We start from the raw sequence: 23,376 nt of genomic DNA, 5'->3' as shown, positions 1-23,376 counted from the left end.
AAATTTGGGTTTAGTATCCCTTTAAGTTTATACAGATCTGTTCTAAAAATATCCTGATGTTGCCAGATATGACATAAGCCAATACATAAAACTGTATGAAGTGAATATAATGACATTCTAACAAGTCCCTTCTTTCTTTAGTATTAAGTGCACTTGACAATTAAAGACTATTTGCACTTAAAGAGTGAACTAGGCAAATAAAGTAAATACTGCCAGCATTTTATGGCTCCCATAGTTAACCCCTTAATGACAACTGACGTACCAGGTACGTCATGCATTAACAAGCAGTTAATGACAATGGACGTACCTGGTACGTCAGTTGTCTAACAGAGTGCTGGAAATGATCACAAGCACTTCCAGCAGCTCTGAGGGTATTGCAGTGATGCCTCGATATGGAGGCATCCTGCAATACCCCTTTACAAGACTCCGATGCAGAGAGAGCCACTCTGTGGCCCTCTCTGCACCGGTAGTGATGGTGCTGATGGTGCCGATGGTGCCTCTGACCGGTGGGAGGAGGGAGCGTGTGCGCGCGCGTGCACGATGCGCGCGTGCACATGGGCGCGCGTGCACGTGCACATGCGCACATTAGCCACACTGACACCAATGAAAAAGTAAGGGGAAAAAAAGTTATTTTATTTTTTTTATATTTAAAAGGATCTGTGAGGGGGAGGGGGTGGGGGTATTGTGGGGGGGCTGCTACACTACAGAAATAATTAAACACAAATAACAGTTATAAATTCAATTAAAATAAGTTTGGTTTGTGGGGCCAAACTGGGTACTGGCAGACAGCTGCCAGTACCCAAGATGGCGGTAATTAGGTAGGAGAGAGGGTTAGAGAGCTGGAGGGGGGATCAGGGAGGTTGGGGCTAAGGCAGGGGTCCATCACAACTAAAATATTTTATAATTTTTATTTAAAAAAAAAAAAAAACCTCTCATTTAGTACTGGCAGACTTTCTGCCAGTACTTAAGATGGCGGTAACAATTGTGGGGTGGGGAAGGGAAGAGAGCTGTTTGGGAGGGATCAGGGGGTGGGATGTGTCAGGTGGGAGGCTGATCTCTAAAATTAACCCTGCAAGCTCCCTACAAGCTACCTAATTTAACCCCTTCACTGCTGGGCATAATTCACGTGTGGTGCGCAGCATCATTTATCGGCCTTCTAATTACCAAAAAGCAACGCCAAAGCCATATAAATCTGCTATTTCTGAACAAAGGGGATCCCAGAGAAGCTTTTACAACAATTTCTGCCATAATTGCACAAGCTGTTTGTAAATAATTTCAGTGAGAAACCTAAAATTGTGAAAAATGTAAAGTTTTTTTTTTTTATTTGCTCGCATTTGGCGGTGAAATGGTGGCATAAAATATACCAAAATGGGCCTAGATCAATACTTGGGGTTGTCTACTACACTACACTAAAGCTAAAATTAACCCTACAAGCTCCCTAATTAACCCCTTCACTCCTGGGCATAAAACACGTGGGGTGCGCAGTGGCATTTAGCGGCCTTCTAATTACCAAAAAGCAACCACAAAGCCATATAAGTCTGTTATTTCTGAAAAAGGGGATCCCAGAGAAGCATTTACAACCATTTGTGCGATAATTGCAGAAGCTGTTTGTAAATAATTTCAGTGGGAAACCTAAAGTTTGTGACAAAATTTGTGAAAAAGTGAACTTTTTTTTTTTTTTTTTTTATCGCATTTGGCGGTGAAATGGTGGCATGAAATATACCAAAATGGGCCTAGATCAATACTTTGGGATGTCTTCTAAAACAAAATATATACATGTCAAGGGATATTCAGATATTCCTGACAGATATCAGTGTCCCAATGTAACTAGCGCTAATTTTGAAAAAAAGTGGTTTGGAAATAGCAAAGTGCTACTTGTGTTTATTGCCCTATAATATGCAAAAAAAGCTAAGAACATGTAAACATTGGGTATTTCTAAACTCAGGACAAAATTTAGAAACTATTTAGCATGGGTGTTTTTTGGTGATTGTAGATGTGTAACAGATTTTGGGGGTCAAAGTTAGAAAAAGTGTGTTTTTTTCCATTTTTTCCTCATATTTTATCATTTTTTTTTTTAGTAAATTATAAGATATAATGAAAATAATGGTATCTTTAGAAAGTCCATTTAATGACGAGAAAAAACATGATTTATGTAAGAACTTACCTGATAAATTCATTTCTTTCATATTAGCAAGAGTCCATGAGCTAGTGACGTATGGGATATACATTCCTACCAGGAGGGGCAAAGTTTCCCAAACCTTAAAATGCCTATAAATACACCCCTCACCACACCCACAATTCAGTTTAACGAATAGCCAAGAAGTGGGGTGATAAGAAAAAAGTGCGAAAGCATATAAAATAAGGAATTGGAATAATTGTGCTTTATACAAAATCATAACCACCACAAAAAAAGGGCGGGCCTCATGGACTCTTGCTAATATGAAAGAAATGAATTTATCAGGTAAGTTCTTACATAAATCATGTTTTCTTTCATGTAATTAGCAAGAGTCCATGAGCTAGTGACGTATGGGATAATGACTACCCAAGAAGTGGATCTTTCCACACAAGAGTCACTAGAGAGGGAGGGATAAAATAAAGACGGCCAATTCCTGCTGAAAATAATCCACACCCAAAAAAAAAGTTTAATGAAAAACATAAGCAGAAGATTCAAACTGAAACCGCTGCCTGAAGTACTTTTCTACCAAAAACTGCTTCAGAAGAAGAAAATACATCAAAAAGGTAGAATTTAGTAAAAGTATGCAAAGAGGACCAAGTCGCTGCTTTGCAGATCTGGTCAACCGAAGCTTCATTCCTAAACGCCCAGGAAGTAGAAACTGACCTAGTAGAATGAGCTGTAATTCTCTGAGGCGGAGTTTTACCCGACTCAACATAGGCAAGATGAATTAAAGATTTCAACCAAGATGCCAAAGAAATGGCAGAAGCTTTCTGGCCTTTTCTAGAACCGGAAAAGATAACAAATAGACTAGAAGTCTTACGAAAAGATTTCGTAGCTTCAACATAATATTTCAAAGCTCTAACAACATCCAAAGAATGCAACGATTTCTCCTTAGAATTCTTAGGATTAGGACATAATGAAGGAACCACAAGTTCTCTACTAATGTTGTTGGAATTCACAACTTTAGGTAAAAATTCAAAAGAAGTTCGCAACACCGCCTTATCCTGATGAAAAATCAGAAAAGGAGACTCAAAAGAAAGAGCAGATAATTCAGAAACTCTTCTGGCAGAAGAGATGGCCAAAAGGAACAAAAAAAACTTTCCAAGAAAGTAATTTAATATCCAATGAATGCATAGGTTCAAATGGGAGGAGCTTGAAGAGCCCCCAGAACCAAATTCAAACTCCAAGGAGGAGAAATTGACTTAATGACAGGCTTTATACGAACCAAAGCTTGTACAAAACAATGAATATCAGGAAGAATAGCAATCTTTCTGTGAAAAAGAACAGAAAGAGCAGAGATTTGACCTTTCAAGGAACTTGCGGACAAACCCTTATCTAAACCATCCTGAAGAATACTGTAATATTCTCGGTATTCTAAAAGAATGCCAAGAAAAATGATGAGAAAGACACCAAGAAATATAAGTCTTCCAGACTCTATAATATATCTCTCTGGATACAGATGTACGAGCCTGTAACATAGTATTAATCACAGAGTCAGAGAAACCTCTTTGACCAAGAATCAAGCGTTCAATCGCCATACCTTTAAATTTAAGGATTTCAGATCCTGATGGAAAAAAAGGACCTTGAGACAAAAGGTCTGGTCTTAACGGAAGAGTCCACGGTTGGCAAGAGGCCATCCGGACAAGATCCGCATACCAAAACCTGTGAGGCCATGCCGGAGCTACCAGCAGAACAAACGAGCATTCCTTCAGAATCTTGGAGGTTACTCTTGGAAGAAGAACTAGAGGCGGAAAGATATAGGGAGGATGATACTTCCAAGGAAGTGATAATGCATCCACTGCCTCCGCCTGAGGATCCCGGGATCTGGACAGATACCTGGGAAGTTTCTTGTTTAGATGAGAAGCCATCAGATCTATTTCTGGAAGTTCCTACATTTGAACAATCTGAAGAAATACCTCTGGGTGAAGAGACCATTCGCCCGGATGCAACGTTTGGCGACTGAGATAATCCGCTTTCCAATTGTCCATACCTGGGATATGAACCGCAGAGATTAGACAGGAGCTGGATTCCGCCCAAACCAAAAATTCAAGATACTTCTTTCATAGCCAGAGGACTGTGAGTCCCTCCTTGATGATTGATGTATGCCACAGTTGTGACATTGTCTATCTGAAAACAAATGAACAACTCTCTCTTCAGAAGAGGCCAAGACTGAAGAGCTCTGAAAATTGCACGGAGTTCCAAAATATTGATCGGAAAACTCACCTCCTGAGATTCCCAAACCCCTTGTGCCGTCAGATACCCCCACACAGCTCCCCAACCTGTAAGACTTGCATCTGTAGAGATTATAGTCCAGGTCGGAAGAACAAAGAAGCCCCCTGAACTAAACGATGGTGATCTGTCCACCATGTCAGAGAGTGTTGTAAAATCGGTTTAAAGATATTAATTGAGATATCTTTGAGTAATCCCTGCACCATTGGTTCAGCATACAGAGCTGAAGAGGTTGCATGTGAAAACGAGCAAAGGAGATCGCATCTGATGCGGCAGTCCTAAGACCCAACATTTCCATGCATAAGGCTACCAAAGGGAATGATTGTGACTGAAGGTTTTGACAAGCTGATATCAATGTTAAACTTCTCTTGTCTGACAAGGACAGAGTCATAGACACTGAATTTATCTAGAAACCTAAAAAGGTTACCCTTGTCTGAGGAATCAATGAACTGATTGGTAAATTGATCCTCCAACCATGAACTTGAAGAAACAACACAAGTCGATTCGTATGAGATTCTTCGAAAATGAGAAGACTGAGCAAATACCAAGATATCGTCCAAATAAGGAAATACCAAAACCCTATTCTCTGATTACAGAAAGAAGGGCACCGAGAACCTTTGAAAAAAATTCTTGGAACTGAGGCTAAGCCAAACGGTAGAGCCACAAAACTGGTAATGCTTGTCTAAAAAGAGAATCTCAGACACTAAAAGTGATCTGGATGAATCGGAATATGCAGATACACATCCTGTAAATCTATTGTAGACATATAATGCCCTTGCTAAACAAAAGGCAGGATAGTCCTACAGTAACCATCTTGAATGTTGGTATCCTAACATAATGATTCAACAATGATAGATCCGGAACTGGTCTGAAGGAATTGACCTTCTTTGGTACAATGAAGAGATAAAATAAAACCCCAGCCCCTGTTCCAAAACTGGAACTGGCATAAATACTCCAGCCAACTCTAGATCTGAAACACATTTCAGAAATGCTGAGCCTTTGCTGTGTTAACTGGGACACGGGAAAGAAAAGAATCTCTTAGCAGGAGGCCTTAACTTGAAGCCAATTCTGTACCTTTCTGAGACAATGTTTCTGAAACCAGAGATTAAGAATGGAATTGATCCAAATTTCTTTGAAGAAAACGTAATCTGCCCCATACCAGCTGAGCTGGAATAAGGGCCGCACCTTCATAGGTACTTAGGAGCTGGCTATAGGTTTCTATAAGGCTTGGATATATTCCAAACTGGAAATAGTTTCCAAACTGATACCGCTCCTGAGGATGAAGGATCAGGCTTTTGTTCCTTGTGAGGAAAGGAACGAAAATGAATATTTACCCTGGAAAGAAAGGGAAAGCAAAGTTGACTTAGAAGACATGTCAGCATTCCAAGTTTAATCCATAAAGCTATTCTAGCTAAAATAGCTAGAGACATATACCTGACATCAACTCTAATGATATCAAAAGATGGTATCACCAATAAAATTATTAGCATGTTATAGAATAAAAATAATGCTATAAAATTATGATCTGTTACTTGTTGCGCTAAAGCTTCTAACCAAAAAGTTGAAGCTGCAGCAACATCCGCTAAAAATATAGCAGGTCTAAGAAGATTACCTGAACATAAGTAAGCTTTTCTTAGAAAGGAATCAATTTTCCTATCTAAAGGATCCTTAAATGAAGTACTATCTGCCGTAGGAATAGTAGTACATTAGCAGGAGTAGAGACAGCCCCATAACCTTAGGGATTTTTGTCCCAAAAAACTCTAATCTGTCAGATGGCACAGGATATAATTTGCTTAAACGTCTAGAAGGAGTAAATAAATTACCCAAATTATTCCATTCCCTGGAAATTACTTCAGAAATAGCATCAGGGAGATAAAACACTTCTGGAATAACTACAGGAGATTTAAAAACCTTATTTAAACGTTTACATTTAGTATCAAGAGGACCAGAATCCTCTATTTCTAATGCAAATAACACTTCTTTAAGTAAAGAACGAATAAATTCCATCTTGAACAAATACAAAGATTTATCAGCATCAACCTCTGAGACAGAAACCTCAGAACCAGAAGAACCATTATCAGTATCAGAATGATGATTGTTCATTTAAAAATTCATCTGAAAAAAGAGAAGTTTTAAAAGACTTTTATGTATACTAGAAGGAGAAATAACAGACATAGCCTTCTTAAATGGATTTAAAAAATAAAATCTCTTATGTTATCAGGAACACTCTGAAAATTAGATGTTGACGGAACAGCAACAGGTAATGTAACAGTACTAAAGGAAATTTTATCTGCATTAATAAGTTTGACATGACATGCAATACAAATAACAGCTGGAGAAACAGATACCAAAAGTTTATAGCAGATACACTTAGCTTGGTAGCTCCAGCATTGTGCAGTGATTTTCCTGAAGTATCTTCTGACTCAGTTGCAACGTGGAACATCTTGCAATATGTAAAAGAAAAAAAAAACAACATATAAAGCAAAATTGATCAAATTCCTTAAATGACAGTTTCAGGAATGGGAAAAAATGCCAAAGAACAAGCTTCTAGCAACCAGAAGCAATAAAAAATGAGACTTAAATAATGTGGAGACAAAAGTGACGCCCATATTTTTTCGCGCCAAATAAGACGCCCACATTATTTGGCGCCTAAATGCTTTTTGGCGCCAAAAATGACGCCACATCCGGAACGCCGACATTTTTGGCGCAAAATAACGTCAAAGAATGACGCAACTTCCGGCGACACGTATGACGCCGGAAACGGAAATAGAATTTTTGCGCCAAAAAAGTCAGCGCCAAGAATGACGCAATAAAATGAAGCATTTTCAGCCCCCGCGAGCCTAACAGCCCACAGGGAAAAAGTCAAATTTTAAGGTAAAAAATGTTAAATTAAAATGCATTATCCCAAATATGAAACTGACTGTCTGAAAAATAAGGAAAGTTGAACATTCTGAGTCAAGGCAAATAAATGTTTGAATACATATATTTAGAACTTTATAAACAAAGTGCCCAACCATAGCTAGGAGTGTCACAGAAAATAAGACTTACTTACCCCAGGACACTCATCTACATGTTTGTAGAAAGCCAAACCAGTACTGAAACGAGAATCAGCAGAGGTAATGGTATATATAAGAGTATATCGTCGATCTGAAAAGGGAGGTAAGAGATGAATCTCTACGACCGATAACAGAGAACCTATGAAATAGACCCCTTAGAAGGAGATCACTGCATTCAAATAGGCAATACTCTCCTCACATCCCTCTGACATTCACTGCACGCTGAGAGGAAAACCGGGCTCTAACTTGCTGCGGAGCGCATATCAACGTAGAATCTAGCACAAACTTACTTCACCACCTCCATCGGAGGCAAAGTTTGTAAAACTGAATTGTGGGTGTGGTGAGGGGTGTATTTATAGGCATTTTAAGGTTTGGGAAACTTTGCCCCTCCTGGTAGGAATGTATATCCCATACGTCACTAGCTCATGGACTCTTGCTAATTACATGAAAGAAACGGTATATAATATGTGTGGGTACAGTAAACGAGTAAGAGGAAAATTACAGCTAAACGCAAACAGTGCAGAAATGTAAAAATAGCCATTGTCATTAAGGGTAAGAAAATTGAAAAATGGTCCGGTCATTAAGGGGTTAAAGGGACTTTCTGGTCAAAATTTAAATGCACACAGATAAATTACTTCTTTGAATAGAAACATATTCACAATATAAATGTATTGGCAAAAATGCTTCTAGTAAAAGTTATCACTGTTTTAGTGTTAACATTTTTCTCTGCACGTGCATGCGAAGCATAGTTAGATATTTTCAGTACACCAGCAATTTGAATACTGCAGCTGCTCAGAGCACCAGTGGGGCTTGTATCACATCAGCAATTAACAAATTGACAGCCAGATTTGGGTTTTGAGCGCTATAGGGAAATTAACGACCGCAACATTTTCCGCGTTATTTCACTCCCCTATAGCGCTGCTATTACAGGTTTAAGAGAGAGAGAGAGAGAGCTAATTACACCTACTCTAAGCCCTCTAATAAAATAACAAAGCCCCCCAAAATAAAAAAATTCCCTACCCTAATCTAAATTAAAATAGTTAACAGCTCTATTACATTACCAGCTCTTAAAAGGGCTTTTTGCGGGGCATGCCCCAAAGAAATCAGCTCTTTTGCCTGTACAAAAAACACAATACCACCCCCCAACATTACAACCCACCACCCACATACCCCTGATGTTGTAGGTTTAGGGGTTAATAACTTTAGTATGGTGGCGGCTTTCTTTTTGCCGCCTCTCCCTATTGAGGTCTATGGGGAAATCGTGCACGAGCATGTCAAAGCAGCGCTTGTATTTGGGTGAAGCATGCGCAACACCACCATATCGCCCGCGCAAGCCTGCTTTTTTAAACCTGTAATAGCAGCGCTATAGGGGAGTGAAATAACATCACTAACACTAAATAAATATATTAACCCCTAAACCTAACCCTAACGTAACACTAACACTAAGCATAACCCTAACGTAACACTAACACTAAGCATAACCCTAACACCCCCTAACTTAAATAAAACTAAAATAAATCTAAATAAACCTTACAATTATTACCTGAATACCTTAAAACTAAATATATTACGTACTTACCTGTGAAATAAAACCTAAGTTAGCTACAATATAACTAATAGTTATATTGTATTTAGCTTAGGTTTTATTTGTATTTCACAGGTAAGTTTGTATTTATTTTAACTAGGTAGACTAGTTAGTAAATAGTTATTAACTATTTACTAACTACCTAATTAAAATAAATACAAACTTACCTGTAAAATAAACTCTAACCTGCCTTACACTAAAACCTAACATTTTATTAATTTTATTTTATTGTAATTAATCAAATAGAATTATCTAAATTACAAAAAATAAAATAAACACCAAATTACACAAAATAAAAAAAGAAATTATCAAAAATAAAAACAAATTACTCCTAATCTAGTAGCCCTATCAAAATAAAAAAGCCCCCCCAAAAATAAAAAAAAACCCCTAGCCTACATTACACTGCCAATGGCCCTATAAAGGGCCTTTGCGGGGCATTGCCTCAAAGAAATAAGCTCTTTTACCTGTAAAAAAAATAAAAAATAAACAACCCCCCAACAGTAAAACCTACCACCCAACCAACCAAACCCCCCAAATAAAAACCTATCAAAATAAACCTAAGCTAACCATTGCAGTGAAAAGGGCATTTGGATGGGTAATGCCCTTAAAAGGGCATTTAGTTCTTTTACATTGCCCAAACCCTAAGATAAAAATAAAACCCACCCAATAAACCCTTAAAAAAAAAAACCTAACACTAACCCCCGACGATCCACTTACAGTTTTCGAAGACCGGACATCCATCCTCATCCAAGTGGGCAGAAGTCTTCATCTAAGCGGGCAGAAGTCTTCATCCAGACGGCATTTTCATCCATCCGGCGCGGAGCGGGTCCATCTTCAAGACATCCGGCGCGGAGCATCCTCTTCTTCCAATCGTCGCTGGAAAATGAAGTTTCCCTTTAAGTGATGTCATCCAAGATGGTGTCCCTTACATTCCGATTGGCTGATAGAATTCTATCAGCCAATAGGAATTAAAGGTGAAAAATCCTATTGGCTGTTGCAATCAGCCAAAAGGATTGAGTTTTCATCCTATTGGCTGATCCAATCAGCCAATATGATTGAGCTCGCATTCTATTGGCTGATTGGATCAGCCAATAGGATGAAAGCTCAATCCTATTGGCTGATTGCAACAGCCAACAGGATTTTTTCCCCTTTAATTCCTATTGGCTGGATGACGTCACTTAAAGGGAAACTTCATTCTATAGCAGCGATCGGAAGAAGGGATGCTCCGCGCCGGATGTCTTGAAGATGGACCCGTTCCGCGCCGGATGGATGAAGATAGAAGATGCCGTCTGGATGAAGACTTCTGCCCGCTTGGATGAACACTTCTGCCCGCTTGGATGAACACTTCTGCCCGCTCTTCGAAAACTGTAAGTGGATCATCGGGGGTTAGTGTTAGTTTTTTTTTTAAAGAGTTTATTGGGTGGGTTTTATTTTTAGCTTAGGGTTTGGGCAATGTAAAAAAGAGCTAAATGCTCATCCAAATGCCCTTTTCAGGGCAATGGTTAGCTTAGGTTTATTTAGATAGGTTTTTATTTGGGGGGGTTTGGTTGTGTGGGTGGTGGGTTGTTTGTATTTTTTTTTTTTTTTTTTTACAGGTAAAGGAGCTGATTTCTTTGGGGCAATGCCCCGCAGTTTAGTGTTGGCTAGGTATTTTTTTTGGGGGGAGGGGCTTTTTTATTTTGATAGGGCTATTAGATTAGGAGTAATTCATTTTTATTTTTGATAATTTCCTTATTTATTTTGTGTAATTTAGTGTTTTTTTTTTTAAAATTTAGATAATTCTATTTTATTGTAATGTTAGGTTTTAGTGTAAGGCAGGTTAGAGTTTATTTTACAGGTAAGTTTGTATTTATTTTAATTAGGTAGTTAGTAAATAGTTAATAACTATTTACTAACTAGTCTACCTAGTTAAAATAAATACAAACTTACCTGTGAAATAAAAATAAAACCTAAGATAGCTACAATGTAACTATTAGTTATACTGTAGCTAGCTTAGGTTTTTTTACAGGTAAGTTTGTATTTAGTTTTAAATAGGAATTATTTAGGTAATAATTGTAATTTTTATTTATATTTATTTTAATTATATTTAAGTTAGGGGGTGTTAGGGTTAGACTTAGGCTTACGTTAGGGTTAGTTTTAGGGGTTAATATGTTTATGTAGTTATGTGGGAGGCCAGAGGTTTAGCGGTTAATAGTTTAATTTAGTATATTTCGTTGTGGGGAGCTTGAGGTTTAGTAGTTAATAGGTTTATTATAGCGGTAGTGTGGGCGGACAGCAGATTAGGGATTAATAATATTGAAATAGTGTTTGCAATGTGGGAGGGAGGCGGTTTAGGGGTTAATAATTTATTATAGTGGCGACGATGTCAGGGAGCGGCGGAATAGGGGTTAATACATTTTTTAAGTGGCGTCGATGTACGGAGCGGCAGATTAGGGGTTAATCATTTTATTTTAGTGTTTGCGATGAGGGAAGGCCTCAGTTTAGGGGTTAATAAGTAGTTTATGGGTGTTTAGTTATGAGTTTTATGCTACAGCTTTGTAGCATAAAAAGCATAGCTACTGACTTTATATGGCAGTACGGATCTTGTCATTTTAGGCTGTACCGCTCACTTTTTGGCCTCACCGCAAAACTCGTAATACCGGCGCTATGGGAGTCCCATTGAAAAAGGACTTTTCTTAAAGTGCGGTACTGACGTTGCGTGACATCCAAAAAGGTGTGCAGTACACCTATTCTAATAAGACTTGTAATAGCGGCGTTAGGTAAAAAGCAGCGTTATGAAGCCTAACGATGCTTTTTCACTCATAACGCAAAACTCGTAATCTAGCTGCGAGTTATTACCAGATGATACAAGCACCTTAGGCTGTCTGAGCAAGTGCTGTGTATAAAATGCTGGCGCACGGTGCATACTTAAATACACTTTTGAAACCGTTATAGCTTTTATTAAAAGCATTTCTGCTAATACCTGTATATATATATATATATATATATAACAAAAAATGCTTCTATTCAAAACTAAAATGCATTCATGTGGATTTCAATTTTGTTTGGAATGTCCCTTTAATGCCAATTTATGCACATATTTTTAAGTCTTATTTTTAGGCAATTTATTAAACCTTCTTGTGGTTTTTAAAGATTTTAAAAGAAAAGTAACAACATTAAATCAAATTATAATATAATTCCACAAATTTTATAATCTCCATGCATCATAGAATACTTGAAAATTGAACACACTTTTATTATTATTGGTTATTTGTAGAGCGCCAACAGATTCCGGGGTGCTATAAACGTAGGCACTATACAAGGTAGCAATTATAGGGATCAAATGGGTAGAGGGCCCTGCCAAGAGTTGCACTGTTGTAGTCAGCTCTTATGAAGGTGATCTGCAAGCAGTTGGGCTCTTAGGCTTACATGCTAAGGGGGTTCAAGGGGACAGCAATGGAGGAGATGAACTGGTATAAAGAAAGGTTAGTGTAGGTTGTATGCATCCCTGAACAGTAGAGTCTTTAGGGAGCGCTTGAAGCTTTCAAAACTAGGGGAGAGTCTTGTGGAGCGATGTAGAGAGTTCCACAAGATGGGAGCCAGTCTGGAGAAGTCCTGTTAACGGGAGTGTGAGGAGGTCACGAGAGGAGGAGAGTAGGAGGTCATGAGCAGAGCAAAGGGGACGGGAGGGAGAGTATCTGGAGACAAGGTCTGAGATATAGGGGGGAGCAGTGCAGTTGAGGGCTTTGTATGTCAGAGTCAGAATTTTCTGTTTAATCCTGGAGGCAAGAGGAAGCCAGTGAAGAGATTGGCAGAGAGGTGCAGCAGATGAAGTGCGATGTGTAAGGAAGATGAGCCTGGCAGAGGCATTCATTATGGATTCTAAAGGAGCTAGGGAGACCAGAGAGGACGGAGTTGCAGTAGTCGAGGGGGGAAAGGATGAGAGAGTGGATTAAAATCTTAGTCGTGTCTTGTGTAAGGAAATGTCTAATTTAAGAGATGTTTTTAAGGTGGAAGTGGCAGGATTTAGCTAAGGACTGAATGGGAGGAGTGAAAGAAAGATCTGAGTCAAATGTGACCCCAAGACATCGGGCATGCGGGGTAGGGTAATGATGGAGTTGTCGAGAGTTATAGAGAGTTGGGGGAGGAGATTTTAGAAGGAGGTAATATAAGGAGCTCAGTTTTGGAGAGATTTAACTTAAGGTAGTGAGAGGATATCCAGGAAGAGATGTGAGAAAGACAGTGACACGGGTTAGCAAGGAAGGAGATAGGTCTGGTGCAGAGAGGTAGATTTGGGTGTCGTCAACATACAAATTATATTGAAACCTGTGGGACTTTATTAGGGAAGCTAATGATGATGTGTAGATTGAGAAGAGGACCGAGGACAGAGCCTTGCAGTACCCTAACAAAAAGTGGTGATGGGGCAGAGGAAGCCCCAGAGAAGGCTACACTAAAGATACGGTTAGACAGGTAGGAAGAGAACCACAAGAGGGTTGTGTCACAAATGCCAAAGAATTGGAGGGTTTGGAGCAAAAGAGGGTGTGCCCCAGAACTCTGCAGCACCATCAACTGCTCCCTCGAGACCGGCACCTTCCTGGAAGAATGGAAGCACGCAGAGCTGAAGCCCCTGCTGAAGAAACACACAGCAGATCTGAAAAACTACTGCCCCATCTCTCTGCTCCCTTTTCCGGCCAAAGTAATCGAAAAATACATCAACACGCAACTCATTGAACACATAGAGGCCAACCACACACTGGACCCCTCCCAATCTGGCTTCAGGAGCAACCACAGCCCTGAAACCGCCCTTCTCACTGCCACAGATGACATCCGCACCCTGCTCGACCGGGGAGAAACCGCCGCCCTCATCCTCCTAGACCTCTCAGCAGCTTTTGACACTGTCTCCCACCGCACCCTCTGCACCATACTACACAACGTCGGCATTCGCGACAAGGCCCTCAAATGGATCACCTCCTTCCTCACCGGCAGAACCCAGAAAGTCATACTCCCACCCTTCACCTCCAAGCCCATAGAAATCAGCTGCGGTGGACCCCAAGGCTCCTCACTGAGCCCTACACTCTTCAACATCTATATGGCCCACCGACCATGCACGAAACCTAGGCTTCATCCTAGACTCATCACTCTCCATGAACCGACAAGTCAACGCCGTCTCCTCTGCAAGCTTCCACATGCTCCATCTACTACGAAAGATCTTCAGATGGATCCCTCCCGACACCAGAAAAACAGTGACCCACGCATTCGTCAGCAGCAGACTAGACTATGGCAACGCGCTCTATGCCGGATCCACCATCAAGCTCCAAAAGAGCGCCTCTGCCAGACTTATCCTCAACATCCCACGCAAATGCCCCATCACAAAACACCTGCGAGACCTACACTGGCTCCCCATTAACAAAAGAATCACTTTTAAGCTCCTCACCCACGCGTTCAAGTCCCTCCACAACATCGGCCCCGAATACCTAAACCACCGTGTCACCTTCTACACCCACCAACTGCGACTGGCCGACCAAGCCTTCGCTCTCATCCCCCGCCCCAGAGGCAGAACATAAGAAAAAACACTTCTGGAGGCAGGTCCTTCTCATACCAGGCAGCCAAAACTTGGAACACCCTCCCTTTACACCTCAGACAAGCTACCAACCTAACGAAGTTCAGAAAGGACCTCAAACCCTGGCTCTTCGGCTGAACTCCATAGCTATTCACACCTAATCGATACCCATCAGCGCCTTGAGACCCTTACGGGTGAATAGCCGCGCTTTATAAATACCCAATAGAATAGAACAGTATCAAAGGCTGCAGACAGATAAAGGAGGATAAGTGGCCTTGGGATTTTGCTGTAAGTAGGTCATTGGGTAACCCTAATGATTGCTGTCTCTGGAGTAATGGGGCAAAATCCAGATTGCAGAGGGTCAAGTAGGGAGTTTAATGTAAGGAATTGGGATAGGCGTGCATAAACCAGCTTTTCAAGAAGCTTTGAGGCAAGAGGAAGTAGGGAAATAGGACGGTAGTTGGATGGGGAGGTTGGATCGAGAGAAGGTTTTTTGAGGATAGGTGTGACCAGTGCATATTTTAGAGGTAAGGGAAATATACCGGTGCTGAGGGAGAGGTTGAAAATGTGTGTGAGTATATGGGTAAGTGTAGAAGAGAGGGAGGGGAGTAGTTGTGAGGGGATGGGGTCGAGGGGACAGGTAGTGAGGTGAGAGCACAGTATAAGTGCAGAAACTTCTTCCTCAGTAACAGGGGCTAAATATATGGGTATGTGGGTTTTGGTTGATTGTGAGCTTTTGAGGGGGTGAGAGACTGGAAGTATGTTGGGAGCGGATTTAGTTTCTGATGGAATCTATTTTGTTGTTGAAGTGGCTGGCAAAATCTTGAGCTGAGAGAGAAGTTGTATTAGGGGGTGGGCGGAGAGTAGAGAAGTAATGTTGCTGATGAAGATTAAGGGCAGAGTAGTAGGAGTTCAAAGATGAACTTGTAGTGAAGAAAGTCAGCTGAACTCTGAGATTTTCTCCAGTGCCGCTCAGCAGTACAAGAATATCTGCGTAGGTACCGTGTCAGAGGAATGTGCCAGGGCTGAGGGTGAGTGTGATTTTCGAGCTATGGTAGGAGGGGCCAGATTGTCAAGGACGGATGTAAGGGTGGAATTATAGTGGCAGATAGATTGGTTAGGGCAGGAAAAGGAGGAGATGGATGAGAGGAGAGGTTCGAGGGAATTAGCAAGTTGTTGCTGATCTAATAACATAATGCTTCTATGAAGTTTGGTGTGAGGGGTAGAAGGAGGTAGAGTTGTAGGAAGGGATGATATGTTGCAAGTGAGGAGATGGTGGTCAGAAAGAGGAAAAGGGGAGTTTGTGAAGTTTGAGATAGTGCATCAATAGCTAAAGATCAGGTCAATGGAGTGACCGTCTTTGTGAGTGGGAGAATCAGTCCATTGTGACAAACCGAAAGAGGAAGTGAGTTGCAGAAGTTGTTTTGCAGAGGAGGCAGTGTGATTGTCAAGAGGGATGTTGAAGTCGCCAAGAATGAGGGGAGGGGTGTCTAAGGAAATTAAATAAGGTAGCCAGGAAGCAAAGTGCTCTAGAAAGTTGAGGAGCCAGGGTGGCGGTATATGACTGCAACACGTATAGAGAGGGGAGAGAATAAGCGAATTATGTGGGTTTCGACAGAGGAAAATGTGAGGGAAGAGATGGGTTGTATTTGTTGAAAGGTGCAACGAGAGGAAAGTAAAATAAATACCTACACCACCTCCTTGTCTATTACCAGACCTAGGAGTGTGGCTGAAGTGGAGACCCCCATGTGACAGCACAGCAGTGGATGCGGTGTCTAAAGGAGAGAGCCAAGTTTCTGTGAGAGCCAGAAGGTTGAGGGAGTGGAAGATAAAAAGGTCATGGATAGAAGTGAGCTTGTTGCAAACAGAGCGAGTGTTCCATAGTGCATAAGTGAAGGGGGCTTTAGATACAAGAGGAATGTGAGTAAGGTTACCAGAGTTTTGTTTTCGGAGTCTATGGAAAGGTACACATGGGTGTGGAAGGCTAGGAAATTGTTGGGGACCAGGATTAGCGGATATGTCACCAGCAGCTAGTATGAGCAAGAGGGAGAGTGACATGATATATTTTATATAGTTTTAAAGCTATGAGACATTTTGACCTCAAATTTTACACCCTGAGTTGGAGGTCTCATATTTTTACAGTGAAGTGTTTCTGTAGATTCTTGAAAACCGTTGTGTGTGGGAAAGAGAATACTACCATGATTGTATATCCTTGTTCTCACATAACACTTGAGGTAACAGGTTTATTTTTGTTGAATGTGTGATTTTATGTGTCTCAATGTGTGATTATGTGCGTTTGAATCTGTGCGTTTATGAATATGTGATTGTGTGTTTGAATCTCCTTGTATTCCTGTGAATGTATTACCTTATTTTTGGGTCGCGACTTAATGACCAAGGACATATGTGGGTCCTGAGGTTACACAGGTTGGACTAGGATTATATGGGACACTGAGGTTCTAACTAGTAAAATACATAGTTCCATATTCTAAGGATCTTCTGCCACTGGCTACTAACTCACAACACACACAGTCTGACAAGCACAATAATAATTTGTATCTAATATACAGAAATAAAATGTCTGTCATGCACATCATACCTAAAGTGTATATCGGTTTGCTGGACTCAATCTCTGTAAGTTGGACACCGTTTGCCTGAGACCCATGGAGAACACGGGGGGAGGTTGATGCTGTGGTTGCAAGTTTTGTCCACATTTCTGATCCTGCTTCTGATGTAACGGTGCTGACTGGCTTAATGACATCTGTAGGATGAGATAATATAAGGCCCTACACCAGCTCAGTATGCAATGCACATACTATGGATGACTGAGAGCGCAAAAAACACATGTAATAAATAAACAGGATATGCAGTGCAGAAAAGACAGAGGATCAAACTGGTGACAGGGGGAGGGCCTAACCGTGACAGGGGAAGCAGAGAAACTGAGCGGGAGGACAGAATGGGACACGGATAGTAGAAAGACAAAATGAGGAGCAGAGAGAGAGTAAGGGGACAGGAGAAAACAGGGGATGCAGGGGGAAAGAGGAGACACTGAGGGGAGACAGTGAAGCTGGGGGGAGCAGCAGGGACACTGAGTGCAGGAAGGAGTAGTGAGACTAAATACAGGGGTGGGGGGGGGGGGAGTAGTGAGACTGAATGCAGGGGTGGGGAAGGAAAGTAGTGAGACTGATGCAGAGGCAGGGTGGAAGTAGTGAAACTAAGTGTAGGACCATGGGGAGGGAGTAGTGAGACCGAGTGCAGGTGTTTGGGGGGAGAGAGTAGTGAGACTGATTGCAGGGGCGGGGGGAGAGAGTAGTGAGACCGAGAGTGCAGGGGCGGGGGGGGGGGGGGGAGAGAGCAGTGAGACTGATGCAGGGGTTTGGGGGGGGAGAGAGTAGTGAGACTGATGCAGGGGTTTGGGGGGGAGAGAGTAGTGAGACTGATGCAGGGGTTTGGGGGGGGAGAGAGTAGTGAGACTGATGCAGGGGTTTGGGGGGGAGAGAGTAGTGAGACTGATGGCAGGGGTTTGGGGGGAGAAGAGTTGTGAGATGGGAAGGGGGGGGAGAGAGTAGTGAGACCAAGAGTGCAGGGGCGGGGGGGGGGGGAGGGAGTAGTGAGAGTAACAACAAGATTATAATTTGTTTGCAGTTACCCACTAAACTTCAGGTTTATTTGTGAGGATAAAACCACAAACTGACTGAATCTTAATGTAAACATTTTCATGTCTATCAAAGCTTCAACGTATTGTTTCATAGGCGATCTACCATCAGGTTTATTTCTGCTATATCAGGGTGATTAAAAGGGTAAGTAACATTTACAACAAATTTTCAGTGCTGCATTTTATGAGCAATTGAAAAATAAAAAGATGGGTATAATTCTTACCATTATCCTCTGCCCCTATTTGCCAGACCTGCACCTTATCTGTGCCAGGACCACTAGTCAGCAACAGGCTGAGGACAGAAAGATTTTACTCATTAAAATATTTGCTCTGGAAATTGATACATTCTAAGGCAAAAATAAAATGGTTAAAACAAGTTTACGTTAAATGGGCAGGAAAATCAAAATGTAATTTTAATGATTCAGATTGAGCAAGGGGTTAAACATATTGTTATATGCCAGCAGTAGTGTAACAATACAATTCTATAACATAGTGCACTAGCAGATCTCGGTCATTAAGACACAGCCCCTTGACAAACACTTCTGTTTACAACTGGCATTGTTTATAGACAGAACGTATAAAGTTTAACGAAACAACCGTGTTTGTTGTTGCTAAGAAACAGTGTGCAGGATATTTTTTATTTCACTTTTTTTTTATAGCACTTTTCCAAAACCAAAATCCCCCTCAGGAACGGCTATACATAACAGCTCATGATTGGCAGCTACATGTATTTATCACTCCTAATTGGCTTACCCCCTGGTGTCCTGGTAAAGAGCCTCACATTTTATTAGAGCTTGTGTGTGGTGTGCGTGTGGTGTGCTTGTGTGGTGTGTGCGTGTGTGGTGTGGTGTGCTTGTGTGGTGTGGTGTGGTGTGTGCGTGTGTGGTGTGGTGTGCGTGTGTGGTGTGCTTGTGTGGGGTGTGCGGTGTGGTGTGGTGTGCTTGTGTGGTGTGGTGTGGGTGTGTGGTGTGGTGTGCTTGTGTGGTGTGTGCGTGTGTGGTGTGGTGTGCTTGTGTGGTGTGTGCGGTGTGGTGTGCTTGTGCGGTGTGCTTGTGTGGTGTGTGTGTGTGTGGTGTGGTGTGGTGTGTGGCGTGCGAGTGTGGAGTGCGAGTGTGGCGTGCGAGTGTGGAGTGTGGCGTGCGAGTGTGGAGTGCGAGTGTGGCGTGCGAGTGTGGCGTGCGAGTGTGGCGTGCGAGTGTGGCGTGCGAGTGTGGCGTGCGAGTGTGGAGTGCGGCGTGCGAGTGTGTGTTATTACCTTTTACAACACTTTCAAGTTTGACCACAATCAGGAATAAAGCACACACACACACATTTTAGTCACTTTGCCAATAACTGCATCGTTCTTGTTGTATATCACTTCAGAAATGATCAGACAAGCATAAAAATAGAGCGGCAAAAGGTATGCGTTAGCGACACTGGGTCTTGGGAAAACAAAAGAACCCTGAGATAGAGCATACAATTTACCTCTGTTATAAAATGTGCTTCTTTCTCTGGGTATCATTTGTTGAAGGGGCAGCATTGCACTACTAGGAGGCGGAGCTAGCTGAAAACACAGGGTGAATCTATGAAATGTGGCATATTTGTGCAGCCACCAATCAACAGCTAGCTCCCAGTATTCATTGCAGCTCCTGAGATTACCTAGGTATGATTTTTCAACAAAGAATACCAAGAGCACAAAACAAATTAGAAAACAGAAGTAAACTAGAAAGTGGTTTAAAATGGCTACTTTATCTGAAGCATTAAAGTTTAATTTTGTCTTTACTTTCCCCTTTAATAACGTACTCTAAGGAATTAGATTTTTTTTAAAAACAGAATTGCCCTTTAATGAAGAAAACAGACATTTATTAACATAAAGGACACCAATTTATCTACAGCCTCGGAGCACTGCTCCTAAAGTATCACTGAGAAAAACATCTTATCAAACGCCAGAATCTCATTAACATTGTTTTCTACAGCAATAATAATACAAAGCAGGTTAGATCCTTTCTTCCAAATCCAAAGAACGCTGAAAAAGGAACAGGGTGCGGCAATAACAGGAAAAGCTGAGATTAAGGGACTCGCTTACCAATTCCTGTTCAGATTTCTAGATACCGCACACAATACTTCACAGCAAGCCAGAGGAACGCAGGGACATAGCCATGAGTGTATGACAGTCTAATAGTAAACTTAAAGGGACATAGCCATGAGTGTATGACAGTCTAATAGTAAACTTAAAGGGACATAGCCATGAGTGTATGACAGCCCAATGGGACATAGCCATGAGTGTATGACAGTCTAATAGTAAACTTAAAGGGACATAGCCATGAGTGTATGACAGTCTAATAGTAAACTTAAAGGGACATAGCCATGAGTGTATGACAGCCCAATGGGACATAGCCATGAGTGTATGACAGTCTAATAGTAAACTTAAAGGGACATAGCCATGAGTGTATGACAGTCTAATAGTAAACTTAATGGGACATAGCCATGAGTGTATGACAGCCCAATGGGACATAGCCATGAGTGTATGACAGTCTAATAGTAAAATTAAAGGGACATAGCCATGAGTGTATGACAGCCAAATGGGACATAGCCATGAGTGTATGACAGTCTAATAGTAAACTTAAAGGGACATAGCCATGAGTGTATGACAGCCTAATAGTAAACTTAAAGGGACATAGCCATGAGTGTATGACAGCCCAATGGGACATAGCCATGAGTGTATGACAGTCTAATAGTAAACTTAAAGGGACATAGCCATGAGTGTATGACAGCCTAATAGTAAACTTAAAGGGACATAGCCATGAGTGTATGACAGTCTAATAGTAAACTTAAAGGGACATAGCCATGAGTGTATGACAGCCTAATAGTAAACTTAAAGGGACATAGCCATGAGTGTATGACAGCCTAATAGTAAACTTAAAGGGACATAGCCATGAGTGTATGACAGCCCAATGGGACATAGCCATGAGTGTATGACAGTCTAATAGTAAACTTAAAGGGACATAGCCATGAGTGTATGACAGTCTAATAGTAAACTTAAAGGGACATAGCCATGAGTGTATGACAGTCTAATAGTAAACTTAATGGGACATAGCCATGAGTGTATGACAGCCTAATAGTAAACTTAAAGGGACATAGCCATGAGTGTATGACAGTCTAATAGTAAACTTAAAGGGACATAGCCATGAGTGTATGACAGTCTAATAGTAAACTTAATGGGACATAGCCATGAGTGTATGACAGTCTAATAGTAAACTTAAAGGGACATAGCCATGAGTGTATGACAGTCTAATAGTAAACTTAAAGGGACATAGCCATGAGTGTATGACAGCCTAATAGTAAACTTAAAGGGACATAGCCATGAGTGTATGACAGCCTAATAGTAAACTTAAAGGGACATAGCCATGAGTGTATGACAGCCCAATGGGACATAGCCATGAGTGTATGACAGTCTAATAGTAAACTTAAAGGGACATAGCCATGAGTGTATGACAGTCTAATAGTAAACTTAATGGGACATAGCCATGAGTGTATGACAGTCTAATAGTAAACTTAATGGGACATAGCCATGAGTGTATGACAGTCTAATAGTAAACTTAATGGGACATAGCCATGAGTGTATGACAGTCTAATAGTAAACTTAAAGGGACATAGCCATGAGTGTATGACAGCCTAATAGTAAACTTAAAGGGACATAGCCATGAGTGTATGACAGTCTAATAGTAAACTTAAAGGGACATAGCCATGAGTGTATGACAGCCTAATAGTAAACTTAAAGGGACATAGCCATGAGTGTATGACAGTCTAATAGTAAACTTAAAGGGACATAGCCATGAGTGTATGACAGCCTAATAGTAAACTTAAAGGGACATAGCCATGAGTATATGACAGCCTAATAGTAAACTTAAAGGGACATAGCCATGAGTGTATGACAGTCTAATAGTAAACTTAAAGGGACATAGCCATGAGTGTATGACAGCCTAATAGTAAACTTAAAGGGACAGTAAAGTCAAAATTAAACTTTCATTATTCAGACAAAGCCTGCAATTTTATACAACTTTGCAGTTTACTTCTAGAATTGAATTTGCTGTGATGTCTTGGTATCCTTTGTTGACAATAATACCTAGGTAGGCTTAAAAGTGCAATGCACCTCTGGGAGCTAGCGGTGATTGGGGGCTGCACATGTATGCCTTTAGTCATTGGCTCACCAGATGTGTTCCACTAGATCCCAGTAGTGCATTGTGATGAAAAAAGTAAATTGTAAAATTGTATGCTCTTTACGAATCTTGAAAGTTGAATAATAACTTTAATGTGCCTTTAAGAAGAAAACATGCAGCATTTATAGCGACACATATTTCATGCAGAGGCCCTGCAAGATGCTACATTGTGATAGTTTGATCAGTGCAGATCTCATTTACATACTGGGATATGATAAATATGGGTCTGTCCCTAGGTAGAAAACAATGAAAATGTTGCTAACAAAATGAAAGTTAGAAATGCTTTATATTTAGTATGCAGCTCTTTACAATACAGTGCTTCACTGCTGATATATTATGTGCAAACAGTCTTATCTTACAGCAAACCTAAACATTCTGTACAGTGTAACCCTCCAAAAAGAATCCTAAATAAATGCTGATGTGCTTTATTTTTGTTTTAAAAATTCATCTCATATGAAATAAGATCTCATTGCCTGCAAAAAGGGCAATAAACACCAAATCATTCATATAATGTTTATCTAATTTGCCATGGTTAAAAAATGATATAATTTACTTTTATTATTCATTTTCCTGCCTTTCAAGCAATTATAACCTGTGTGAATTATGTAGTGGGGATTGTATAAAAAGCACAGTGATAAAGCCTCAGAGTGGCCAAAACAAAGGAGATCCGTTTAACATACTCAAAGAAAATTTTCAAAGGGATGTGTGCCTCAACTGCCCTGCAAAATAATAGCTTAACACTGTTTTAAGTAAACCTTTTTCACTACAGCACTTAAAGGGTCACTAAACCCATTTTTTCTTTCTTTCATGATTCAGATAGAGCAGGCAATTTTAAGCAACTTTCTAATTTACTCCTATTATAAAATTTTCTTCGTTCTCTTGCTATCTTTATTTGAAAAAGAAGGCATTGAAGCTAAGGAGCCAGAAAATTTTTGGCATA

The 23,376-nt window shown here is 40.8% G+C and overlaps 1 protein-coding gene across 2 annotated transcripts in view; it reads right to left on the bottom strand.

The window, feature by feature from the left end:
• WDR73 (WD repeat domain 73) overlaps positions 1–23,376 on the bottom strand; it is a 114,123-nt gene that overhangs the window by 51,494 nt on the left and 39,253 nt on the right. For both annotated transcript variants that reach the window (XM_053708743.1, XM_053708744.1), the window contains exons 5-6: positions 18,462–18,529; positions 17,182–17,343 (exon numbers count right to left, since the gene is read on the bottom strand). In XM_053708743.1, coding sequence (XP_053564718.1) covers positions 17,182–17,343; positions 18,462–18,529 — 230 coding nt within the window. The remainder of the gene's footprint in view (positions 1–17,181; positions 17,344–18,461; positions 18,530–23,376) is intronic.

Source organism: Bombina bombina, chromosome 3 (genome assembly GCF_027579735.1).
Source record: "Bombina bombina isolate aBomBom1 chromosome 3, aBomBom1.pri, whole genome shotgun sequence".
Taxonomy (NCBI): Eukaryota; Metazoa; Chordata; class Amphibia; order Anura; family Bombinatoridae; genus Bombina; species Bombina bombina.
Note: the sequence above shows the minus strand (reverse complement) of the source record. Positions and strands in the feature narration are given on the sequence as shown.